At 39.7% G+C, this 13,310-nt stretch overlaps 1 protein-coding gene across 1 annotated transcript in view; it reads left to right on the top strand.

Moving 5' to 3' along the window:
- The window catches only part of epha8 (eph receptor A8), a 147,670-nt gene that overhangs the window by 78,159 nt on the left and 56,201 nt on the right, over positions 1 to 13,310 (top strand). The window contains exon 6 of the mRNA XM_080892017.1: positions 630 to 945. Coding sequence (XP_080748143.1) covers positions 630 to 945 — 316 coding nt within the window. The remainder of the gene's footprint in view (positions 1 to 629; positions 946 to 13,310) is intronic.

The following is a 13,310-nucleotide window of genomic DNA, read 5'->3' as shown; positions in this document are numbered from 1 at the left end:
AACGAGCAAACTGTTAACGAGCCACATGTTGTACAAACCTTATGTTTGTGAGAAGCAACCAATCTAAAAAAAAAAAAGTGTAAGTGGCTTTGAAGGGAAAGGTGCCACCCCAGCTTGTTTCAGAGTATACAAACTGAGGGGGTGGCCAGTCTTCTATCTGTCTACTATTAAGAACAAGGTTTTTGCCTATTTTTAGATGCTTTTGCTGCAAACTTTTAAAATAATGTTGTAAATTAGCTCCTTGGTGTTAACAATAGTCAACTGTGATGTGATATCTTATGAAAAACAAGCATATAAAAATGTAAAATCATCTGTTTGCTCATTGTGGTCGGAAGCACAGCAGTTGATTAATGACTGCTGCCAAAGCAAAACACCAAACACGGGTCCAGAGATTAAATTACAGCTGCATTCATACTGTTCCACCTGTTTTGTTAAGAAACCTCTGTATCAACCACTGTTTATGTTTTATGAAAAATAAATAAATAAATAAAACAACTTTCTAAACTCTAGAAAGTTACTACATGCATGCTCATGTACACTTTGGGCTTTAAATTGTGCACAGGAAAGTTCCTGCAAAATTAAGAGCATCCTGCCTTTTAAGAAAAATTGCTTGTCCTGTCTTCTTACAGGTGCGCGGTGTGGGCCCTCTCAATAGGCGGGGCTTTTACCTGGCCTTCCAGGACATCGGCGCCTGCATTGCCCTCACCTCGGTGAGGGTGTACTACAAACGCTGTGTGGGCGTGAACCGTAACCTGGCTGTGTTCACTGACGTGGTCACGGGGGCTGACTCATCATCTCTGGTAGAGGTCAGAGGTCAGTGTGTGGATCACGCTGAGGAGAGGGACACACCCAAAATGTACTGCAGTGCAGAGGGGGAATGGCTGGTGCCCATCGGGAGGTGCGTGTGCTCGGCTGGATTTGAGGAGCACAGGGACTCCTGCATAGGTAAGTCTACAATGAGTCCACTGACGATAGGTCTTTACGGTGCATGGTGTGTTTGCACTTTTGGTTTGGTAGTATTTATATTTGGAGCTTTGCAGTGGAGGCAAAGCTGCTGCTCTGAGCAATCATAGTGTGTCATTTTTAAAATATTTTATTCCTTATTTCATGTTTTGAAAATCAGGGAACAAAGAAAATGACCATTCTAAGTGAAGGGCATCAGACACTGTTTATATTTTCTTTAATAAAAAAAAGCCTATTCACCAAATTGATCTGATAGTTTCCAACTCTTAGCCAATTTAGCAAAAGCTAAAAACTCAACCCTAACCTTAGATAAATGGTTAATGGATTGCTGCTTATGTAGAACTGCTTTACTCTATCTGAGGACTCAAAGCACTTTCACAAGTCACAAGTCTCATTCAACCATTCACACACACATTCATACATGTACACACAGACTCACACTCCAGTGAACTCCAGTAAACCCACTCCGGGGTAACTTAGGGTTCAGTATTTGGCCTGAGGATACTTCAACATGTGGAACCCAGGGATCAAACCACCAACTTTCCAATTAGTAGACAGCCTGCCTCATGAGACACCGATAACTGTACCTGGAAGGTTCTGTTATGCTGCATTTTACCTCGTGATAAACGGCAAGTTTTCAAACCTGGAAGATGTTAGAGTTGAAATATGATTTCTGACATGAATTTTGGCTGCACAGTTTCTCTCTGGGTATAAAGGGAGAGATTTGAACCTAACCCTAATCTTAAACAGCGACCTAGGAAAGGTTAACATGCATTCAAGGTTTCAGTTATAGGTCAGCCTTCATGACATGTGCCAACTGTGGGAACCATTAAGGAATTACTTTACAAAGAGATCTATTTAACTGTGCAGTCATAGTATCCTATGGTAAGAAGTATATTTTTTGTACTTCCATATAAAAACTGTCAACTTAAAACCTTTGCTATTGTTCCTGAACAAAAACTGGAAATCCATTTAACAGACCACAGAATGCTCAAATGCTGCAAAAACAGAGAGTATTCGAGGGGAATTGTTGCGTTAGGATGAGATGGTGGACGGCGAGATGAGGGTGACCCACACTGTTAACTCTCCAGAGAGAGCTGGAGGTGAACAAAGTTAATCAGAGAGAGGTGAACTGTTGCTCAGCAGGGGCTGTGCACTTAAACCTGATGAAGTGGGTTATAAAACATGGCAGTTTGCCATTAGCTCGTGGTTTTTACTTTGCTGCTGGTTTCCGGGTGTTTTGCTTTTTATTCGACTTTTATTTCTCGTGCTTGCACATGTGATGTCAACAGGCGAAGAACAGGTTCACATCTACTGTTTGGGTGTCTTGAGCAGAGATGGGCAGTAACGCATTACTTGTAACGCGTTACTGTAATCTGATTACTTTTTTCAAGTAACGAGTAAAGTAAGGGATTACTATTGCAAAAACGGTAATTAGATTACCGTTACTTTCCCGTAGGAACGCTGCGTTACTGCGTTACTAAAACCGTGATTTTTTTGCGAGAATGTCTCACGACAGTGACGTAAGCGAGTGCACCGTTAGTGACAACAGCTGTGTGCAGATCAACAGTGCATCATATATCGAGTGCGGGAGAGAGTATGAGCGTGCAGCGTTTAAAGCGTGGATGTACTGACCTTACTTTGAGTTTGATTCCATAAAAAGTGACAAAAACATTAGCGTCCGTTGTGGGTGGGAAGAAAACTTCTTTTTACAGCGAACAAAACCTCTAAACAAGCACCGAGTGCACAACGACGTAATGGGAAATTCACAGAGAAACTCACGGATTCTTCAACTGACCGCTGCGGCACACCTGCACCAGGGTAAACCTCCGCCTACCCCCAGTCCTGCTTTACAGGTGAAAATAGAGCAACAGAACTTTATTTATGTTCTGCTGTGTTTTACTTGCATCTATTTGAAAGACTGAGTGTAAACACAAAAAATATTTTATTTTATGTGCTGGAATGTGTAGAAAATAGGTTTAAATGTTAAACTCATTTATTCAAGTCAGAGAATGTTGCATATAATTAAATTTTTGCTTGATGCATAAAGTTAAAAGATTAAAACTGATAAAACAAGTTAAAAAAAAAAGATAATTTTCCATTTGATTACATTTTGTATGATGGATTATGCAGAAAAGGTAGAATTGGGCTGAAAGCTCTATCGCTTTATCACCTCTTCAGGTTGTAAATCGTGTTTTTAAAAAGTAACTAAGTAACTAAGTAATTAATTACTTTTGAAAATGAGTAATCGGTAAAGTAATGGGATTACTTGTTTGGGGAAGTAATCAGTAATTAGTTACTGATTACTTTTTTCAAGTAACTTGACCAACACTGGTCTTGAGTAATAATCGATGCTCTGATAGTGCAAAGGCAAACACATTGCATGTTATGAACACGCATCACATTTTTTCTTTAAAGTTATCTTAAATGTTACACCCTATTGCACGGTGTCACAACTGACCAATTTAATCTGTATGTCTGAATTTGTGGTATGTGATTTTAATGGAAAACGACTTTGCTTCAAGTTTTGTTGTTAAACTAAAGATTAATTAGCATACAGGACATGAGTGCATTACTTTTTATTCAATTTCTATTCAAGGTTTCATTATCAAAGAATGTAATTTGAACTAAACTTCATCAGCTTAAAGTTGAAGTGAAAGAAAAATGCCAGTGAGCTACCCAGACCACCACGACTACACTCCACCCTACCTGCCTACTTAGAATGTGCTCTTTAATTGTTGTACATATATTAAAGGTATTATATGTATCCTTTACAATTTTATCAAATTCATTCCAGTTTATTAACTATTTACATGTTTCATAAACACTAGAGCAAGCACAAATGTTAATGGTTACCATTAAGAATTTTTCTAGTGATTGTGTACAGTAAATGATAGTTAACTGAAATGTAGTAACCTGCCAGTTTATTACATATTAACCATTGTTACTATGGGATATGAACTTTAGAACTATACAATGTAACTATTATCCAATATATCTACTATACATGAGCCAATGAAGAATTGAGTAAAATCTCACTCTACTCGCTACTGTTACTTTCTTTCATGCTCTGATTGCATGTTCACGGTAGTCTGACACCTTTTATGCTGAGCTCATTTCAAAACTTTAATCCTTATGGATGAGCTGTTAGAAAACTTTAATCTACAGTTTGTATGAATGTGGAAACTATAGGGTGTAAATATGCTTGTAATGATCAAAAGTAACTTGGGAATCTATGGGAACGGACTTTCTTTTGGAGTCATCAGAAGCACTGCAGTTTTTAGGTTCATTTGTCAGACCTGGAGCTGGCACTTGGTTCTTTTCACAGCACCATGTCTGATAAACCAACAACTCATCGTGCACTGCCTCATTTAACTGGAATTGTCACTAGTTTCCCGTCAGCTGGGACAAACCCTACTTCAAGGTCGTCAACACTAAACTCCATAAGTGCTGTTTGGGCTCAACGTTGGCAATGGAGACAAAGTAATTGTGTAAAAGGCAGCTTCAGTTACAAAGTAACTACTAATAGATTTCAGATCGCTTTTTAAATTATCAGTGCTATTCAGTCTTCTGATTAGGAAAATGATTGTGCGCATTGCAGTTCCACAGTAAATTAGCTATATGAACATTTCCTCGGAGCATCAGCAGCAGCGTGTGTGCAGAATGCAAAGAGCCTTAGAAGCAACGCACGAATGTGGAAAGGTTCTAACCTTTCTAACGAATCAAAAAGTCTCTTTGAAGCTCCGGCTGCAGATCATGTAAAGAAAATTTTAAATGAAACGAAAAAGTTCAAGGTCTGGTCAAAAGCCTTTCAGAGGTCTAACATTTTCCTCAAGGAGGTAAATACTGATGAAAACAGCCGCCTGTCTGCCCGAGCTCGCTTTTCTTCTTTCATTCACTGATGAAAAAAAACAAGTGAGAGGTTTAAGATGGAAAGATTTTTGATCTGCTATTGTTTGCCCTCACACTCAGTTTGTTTTGTCCTTTTTGATTTTCCCTTGCCAGGGATTTGATAGGCTGACCTCATTCAGAGACCTGTACATATTTCAGGTGGCAATTGGGTTACAGTAATTAAAATCTATTAATCATACAGCGCTGGATAATTAAACGCTAAAAGCAGTTTGTCAGCTAAACGAGCCGAACGAGACACGCAACACCGGTTTGCTAGCATCCCCCTCCTTTTAGCCTTCCTCCTCCCATCATCTACTCATCCACACACCCACAAATCTATGTTGTGTCTGAGGCCAGCGGCAAACCCCCTCTCACTTCGACACAGTGAGAGCTACTTGTCAAAATGTGTTTAAAAGCATAGGAAACGGTGTGTGTGTGTGTGCACGTGTGTGTGAGTGAGTGTGTGTCCGGTTCAGAAGGCCACATACAGACCTTCTATAATTAGTTGCAGGCAATTAGCAGCAGCAGAGAAATGCAAAACAGAGCCCAGTAAAGAAAGCAGAGGAAAGGGGTGGAGGGAAAACCCACGGTGAGTTCATGTTTTGTTTATGGAACAGATTTTATCCACATTTTTAATGTAACACACTGCTGTACTTTTTCTGAGGTTGTGGAGATAGGATCTTTTAAAGGGAGGAAATAACATGAAAAGGAAGAGAAAATAGAATTCTTTTACTTTGTGATAATCCTCAGCTGGAGGTGCTCCTTTATACCCTGTATTTTTTTGTGTCAGAGCACAAAGTGAGTTTTTGCAGTGGAAAGGGAGAGTTTTCAGTATATCTTCCGCTGATGTCTTGACTCTTCTGGTACCAAACTGGGTCGCTGTGCTAATTTGCCCTCACCACAGCCAGCCACAGTCACGCACACACGAGACCAGACGAGACCCAGAGAGGAGGGAGGGCACGAGATGGTGAAAGGAAGATGGCTTAAGTTGCTTGTGTGTGTGTGTGTGTGTGTGTGTGTGTGTGTGTGTGTGTGTGTGTGTGTGTGTGTGTGTGTGTGTGTGTGTGTGTGTGTGTGTGTGTGCAGAAGGGAAAAAAAATCAGACATGACTGTGTTTGAATATGTGCGTATATGAGCGTGCTTAAGTGGCTCTCCCCAGACAAAGATGCAGAGCTTTGGCAGAGAGCACGACATGGTGTGTGCGTGTGCATGAGCACAGGGTTGCGTGACATGCCGTTAAAAATGTCACAGGGAGGGAGGCAATGAAAGACGAAGGGAAAAAGAGAGGAGGGTAGGGGGAGAGACACGGAGGCGGAGCGGTTGACTGGACCCCTCGTCTACTTGCGTTTACATCAAAACACTGAGTGTGTGTGGGTGTAGCTGTACATGCATGCATGTGTGCAGGTGGATACTGTGTGTGTCTGCGTGTGTGTGGAGAGGCATGCCTCCCGGTGCCAGTGAAGAATGGGCTAAAGTGCCCCATATAGTGAGAGCGATCAAGGACACACTGATATGAGACACACACACTTAGTCTGGTCACATTTACTCAGCTCAGTCGGGCCATCCAACCCTGACACACACACACACACACACACACACACACACACACACACATACAAAGGGAAAGTGGGAGAACAAGACAGATAGAGCAAAGGGGAGGGTTCGTACTCACAGATGTGTATTAGCTCTGCTCAGTCAGTGGACCACAACGCGTCCTCCTACTCTGAGAACTCCGCTGTACCTCTCATACTTTCAGGTGATTTATTGTTCCAGCTGCAACGACGTAAAGTCAAACGTGTAGAGAAGACAGGTTTACTCTACATTTCATTGATGTGATGCATATCCATACATTAACACTTTTTTGTGATATTGTGATGATGCCTTTTTCCTTATCTGTCCTCCTCACATATCCCCAAAACATCATTAAAATGTGCAACAACAATAATGTTCTTTATTTGTCATTCCAGATTAAATTAAGTTTTTAAAGATCTTCCTGACATGCTCTCTAAGAATTCACTGACACACATTTGAATAATTGCTGTTTTTATAACTAATATCTTTCATGTTGCTCCAGCCTTCGTTTCCCACCTCCAAATCCCCAGTGGAGCATCGATACCACCAAACTCTGCACAGAGATTATTTTCGGAATTTTCCTCCAAATTGTAGCCACATTTGTTTTCTTTTTTAAAATGCTAAAGCCACTAAAAATAAAACACTTTCTTCTTTACAGACTCAGCAGTGTATAACCTACGTTAGTTTCATTTGTGAAAAAGACAAAGTTTCATTGTCAGAGAGGAAACAGTAAAAACAGAATCACACCTGAAATATTGCTTTGTAAACTTCGTCCAACTTATTACACTCGATAATCTAAGCAATTATAATATCCATCAATTGATCTTTCTGTCTGTCTGTAGATCACTTTAGTTTAACAACATTAATAATTCAATTTTTTACACTTTATAAATCCCTTCATGGATTTATTTCATCATTGTGTGTCATTATTAAATGATTATTATTTAAAATCCAGAAATGTGGATTTGCAACCTGTTATTTATGGTAGCATACAGACACCGTATGAAAGGAAATATTAGAAAAATGAAAGATAAAGAAATAACATAAAAAAGACTTAAATATTGATGGATTTTATTTAATTAAATTTTTCGCCACGGTAATGTATGTCTATAATTTTAAAGGGAGCGTTCACAGCAACATCAAATGTTGTTTAGATTGTGTTTGCTGTCAGTTGCACACTTTTGCTGATCTGCACTGTGGAAGTGTCTTTTCTACTTTTTATTTTTTTACTGAACGACAGCTGCCAGCTGTATCACTCTGCAGAGGAGCTCGTGAAGCTCCTCATGACAACAAGGTCACAGTAGTAGCAGGATGCAAACATTAGTGGAGCTCTCCTCAGCCAAGTTGGCCTGTTAGCTAGCAGCATGGGTGACAGACGTAAACAGGAGAGAGAAAACAGCTCTCTCCTGTTTACGTCTAACCACAGCAAGCTTTGTGTTTCTTTCTTTCTTTTGTAAGAAAATACATTACTGCTGTGTCGAATTTCTTTATGATCTTTTGTGAAAATCAAAGGAAATTTTGTTTAATTACGTTGAAGACAAAGTCTCTAAAGCTGATATCACCTAAACTGTACTTTTGTGGTGAACTGTTCCTTTAAATGATTTTTTGTCCCCCATACTCGGCTTAAATTGATCTCTTTGTAAAGATAAAATCATGACCAGAAGAATAATCAGATTTAGGAAATTGCAATGTCACTCAGAGCCAGCAGAGCAAAAGAAGGGTTATTTCTAGTGTCTGATAACATTTAAATCTGACAGGATTATCTTACACTGCTTTTTACCTCCGTGGTGAGCTGGAGATTAATTAATATCAAGAGATATTAAAAATGTTATCAAAAGAATTATGTAAATACATTAATCACAAAAACATGCAGGCATTCGTGCTGAAACTGAGATTGTTTGAAAACCACCAACATTTCTAGTAATGTGACGCATCTTAGTCGTGAGTGATGATGATCAGGAAAATGTGTTGATCTGAAAAAGAAAAGCACGTCCTGACTCAGTTCTCCCGCTTTAGCCTTCAAATGATGTATGTGATTAAACTGTGTGTGTGTGTGTGTGTGTGTGTGTGTGTGTGTGTGTGTGTGTGTGTGTGTGTGTGTGTGTGTGTGTGTGTGTGTGTGTGTGTGTGTGTGTTTGACAGTGTGCCACCCTGGCAGCTCTTGAAATTCCTCACCTCTCCCTCTTAAGCAGACAACAATTATTGGCTCCTCCTTTCGCTGAGGGATTGTAGGATTGTTCAGGGCCTTTTTTGACTCTTGTGTCAGCAAACTGTTCTCCCTGTGAGGGTGGAGGGCTAGCTGGTGAGGGCTTAAGCAGAGGTTCGACCAGAGAAAGAAAAGAATAAAGGGAAAGGTAAGCAGAATAAAAGGGGGCGAAATAAAATAATCAAACATACAGTTTGTTTGAGTCACAGAGATTATGAAACAAAGTCGAATGGGAGAAGTAATGTGATCGTTATCTGTCAGTGTGGCACCGTAGAGAAATATCAGAGGATGACAGCAGCGGGCGACGAGGAGGATTTAATATTCTTCTTTTATATATTTATTATTTCATCAAACACACACGCAGAGCAGGTGAGGAGCTTTGTCCTTGCTTCTGTCTGTGAGTACCTCCTTCCTCTCTGCTGTCATTCTTCCTCACAGCTTTTATTTTCCACCTCAGAAATACAACATGATGCTCATACACACACACACACACACACACACACACACACACACACACACACACACACACACACACACACACACACACACAGGTCCAAAGGTTTTTTTACCTGTCATTCAGCATGTGAATAATTGTTGTATAATTGTGTATATCAAATATCATATTATATAATAATTCAAACCATTTTTATCTATCAAATAAAAAGCCGGCATAATTTCAGCATGCAATTATTGGTGAAAAATGTTTTTTCCATCGAGATCAATATATATATATATATATATATATATATATATATATATATATATATATATATATATATATATATATATATATATATATATATATATATTGTTCACACAACTTACAGTAAAATTTTACTTTGAATTTTGAACGGTATAATTGGAAACTGAGCAAAAGAAGCAATTTGCAGGAATTTGCACAAATCACTTGGTCTCTGGTGAATATCTTAAAAAATGTCTGTCAATTAAGTCAATTCACTGATTTAAAAGCAAATCAGAAAACTACAAAAGTTTTTTTGGTTGTTTTTCAGGAAAATGCAAAAAGAAAAAAAATTAAAAAGGGCTTTTCACACAGGAGTCACAAAACACTTTACAAGGACAACAGACGGCTTTTTTGTGAAATGAAAGGCAGTGCAAATTAAACGTGGCTACAAGAAAAAGTGCTGGAATTAAAAGGAAAGAGAATAAAAATAATTTTTTAAAAATGCAACAAACTGAAGCAGTGTCAGACTTCTTACATGTAACTTTGCTAATGCTCGCGTGCTTCCATATTATTGGCTCACAGTGTCCTGAAACAATGTGTTTGTGTTTGGAGGATGTGCTGATGTGCTGATGTGCTGTGGAAACACTCACAGCTGTTGACGTTCTCTTAACATTTATGTTAAGTGTTGATTTGAGTTTTGATATGAAAAAGACCCGACGTGTCAGCTGAGGTGAAGGAGCTCAAAGTACCACTTTAAATTTTCACACATGGATAAACCATCAAAACCAAGTTTGATGCATTTATTTATTCGATCACTGAGGGAATGTGGTTAAAAATACTTACACAGCAGTTCTCTTCACATTATACACACTCCACTCATTCTTATATCCCGAGCATCCCTCTGTTAATGTGTGTGTTGTTGTTGGGAATCTTCAGTTGCTGTCTTGTTCTTTTCGTGATAATCAAAAAACAGGAAAATAATAAAGTTTGATTATTTGTCCAAAATGCCCCACACAGAATCCGACCTTTCAAATACGGTATGACTCCCACCTTCCCTCAGGCAAGTTTTCACACAGACTCGTTACATCTGTGCACACGTATGAAACAAACAAGAAAAAAAATCACACAGATAAAAAAAAAACCTAACACTGTTTAGCAAAACCGATATCTGTCTGCTTAGGTTCACTAATACTGCAACTCCCTCTCTCTCTCTAGTCTAGCCTTGACAGACACACACAGTATGCATAGTGCCTTGTTAAACCCCAGCAGTGCAGCGTCTAACAAGTTTTCTGGTGAAAAGCCAGCTTTGCATTCTGTGCCCCTCAGGAGTCCAAAGGCTGCTGCTAGGATGGCCCCCCCCTCCGACAACCAATTATAAAATTTCACAACGATGTGTCTCATTTTGTTTCACGTGTTTGCTGACAGCCCTGATCAAGTTTAAAGGCTGAAAGTCTGAGACTATCTATGTATGTATGTACGGAAAGATGGAAAGACAGCTAGGCAACACTACAGTTCTTTGGCTCGTACCGCGTGACGTTGAGCTGCTACGTTGTTAATCTGATGATCTGATGATTTCTTCTACGCTGCAGTGTTCTTAATGAAGATGCAGTTAAGTGATTTGGGGAACAGATGATTTGGTGAGAACTTCATTACTCTCCCGCTCACGACCACTTGAGTGGAACACAATATTCATAATTGCTGTCAGAATCAACTTGTGGCAGCCCGCTATCGAGAACATATAAGGAGCTCAAATTGAAATGGTCTCCAGAGTGGGAGAGACGGGGGAATACACAGTGAACAAATTAGTTCCATCCTCCTGGCGGTTTGTAAACAACTGCTGATCAACAACATTGTTACTGTTTGGAGGCAAATGACACAGAGGCTCCAGAAAAACACCCACACTCGCTGCCTGGGGGTGGGAAAGCTGCCCGGTGCGAGCGCACATCCACTCACTCACTCACAAATATGGCTTTAACGCACACACAGCCGATCCACCGGGGATCTGTATCTGTGCAGCTGAAAAACATTTCTTTTTCATCTCCAGGAAGATTGTACACACAAGGCAAACTGCTGAAAGGATGAGATATCAGCTGGCTATGAAACTTGGACTTTGCACTTTGTTTTGGAAGGGGAAAAAAACAAAATATGACCATCGTTTTGGTTTGGTTTTAATGTCTGTGGTGGTTTAGAGTAATAAACAGAACTTTTAGGAGCACATCACTTTTTTCTGGAATTACCTTGAACTTGCTGCCTTTCCATGCTGCTGTCTGTCTTTCATTTGGGATGGAATTTTTTTTAATCCCTAAAACATCTGCATGAGCTTTTCAACCACTCTTTTTTTTTTTTTTTAATATATCAATAATATGGCCAAACTGAAATAAAACAACCTTAAACACATGCTGAATTAATGGCACTACTTCCCTCTTTAGTATTATTTTTGTCTTTATTAGATGGTGGAAATGGAGGAGGGGAAGACATGCAGCAAAGGGCCTCAGGTCAGACTGGAGCCCGGGCTGGCCCTTTGCAGCCTTGTGGCATATGGTCACCTGCTCACCCTGTGAGCTACACTGGCACCGGGTGGTGCACCTTTCTAACCTCCTTACATCCACCAGGTCACTTTTACTTCAGCCGCATGCTAAAGAGGCAAATTTTCAGGAGCTAGATGATGTTACCTTCTTATGTTAACGTTTTACACTAATATCTGTATCTCAAACCCCTCAAAAAAATCAAACCTTTACCTGATGGAAGTATTTTTTCATGCTGTAACTCCACGAAATCCTGTTTCCTGTGAAATGCCATTTCATTTATTTTCATTTATTTTACTTCTGTCTGATTATAAACAAGTAAAATTAGGAATCGAACAAACAACAGCGTATATGCACCTCCCCTCATACATACAAGATTTAACTAACCACAAAGTGACAATGTAACAGTATTACATAATAATAAGATTAATTTCAAGTAAATAAAATATCTGTGTATTTCTTAATTGACATGTTGTTGTTTTTTACCATATATTTAAATCACTGTATTCCATATTCTGTAAACTTATCCAAAAAAAAAAAAACAAACAAAAAAAAAAACGTTTTTTGAAAACCTAATATCCCTCCTGGCTTTTCTCAGCTGAAAGAAATCCGGAACACCTGGCGATGATGTCACCAGCGTCCCTTTTGAAAAGCAGAACCCAGAAAGTGGAATATCTTGACTAACATTGCAACGATGTCTCGGGAATGATAGTCGTATCCATTGTTTTGCTGATATTCCAGAGTAAATCAGACAAGCACAGAGCTGTGATTGGTGGGGCATGGCAAGAGGCAAAACTGAAACATTTCAATCAGCCAAATTAGGATATTCAACTTGATAATAACGCTGCTACATTTAAATACTCATCACATTCACGTCAGCCACACTGATGTTGCCAAACAAAAACCCCTTCACAAAAGCGCCGAACAACAGCCGTCACAGCTGCAGCGGCTGCATGCTGCGCTTTGGGAAACCAGGCACTGGGACCCTGTGTGTTATTGCACAAATATGTGTGCGTGTGTCCAAATGTGTGAGTCTCATTAATGTGTCCAAATGTGTGAGTCCAAACGTGTGAGCAGCCTACATCTGTTTGTTAAGGGGCGGGAGCATCAGTGGAGAGGGATTTGCTGTTGCCGTGCCAAGACTAATTAGTGTTTTTGTGTTGGTCCGGTTGGTCCTCGCCCGTGGATGTCCAACAAAGTAAGGAAGGAGGGGAAGGAGAGGTGCAAAGAGGGGGAAAGTAGATGAAAGGGTGAGAGAAGGAGAGACAAAGGAGAAGAGAAAAGGAGAGGATCTGGAACAACTGAAAGGGGAAAAAGGAGAGGAGGAGGAGGACAGCAGAGGAAAGACAGAAGAGTAATGAACAGATGGAAATGAGATAGAGGAAAATTGAGTCGGAGGATCGAGGACTTAAGAAAGGAAGACACAAGAGTTTAAAAGACGGGCGTGAAGGAAAGAGAGCAGATGGGGAGA

Source organism: Rhamphochromis sp. 'chilingali', assembly GCF_963969265.1.
Source record: "Rhamphochromis sp. 'chilingali' genome assembly, chromosome: 9".
Taxonomy (NCBI): domain Eukaryota; kingdom Metazoa; phylum Chordata; class Actinopteri; order Cichliformes; family Cichlidae; genus Rhamphochromis; species Rhamphochromis sp. 'chilingali'.
Note: the sequence above shows the minus strand (reverse complement) of the source record. Positions and strands in the feature narration are given on the sequence as shown.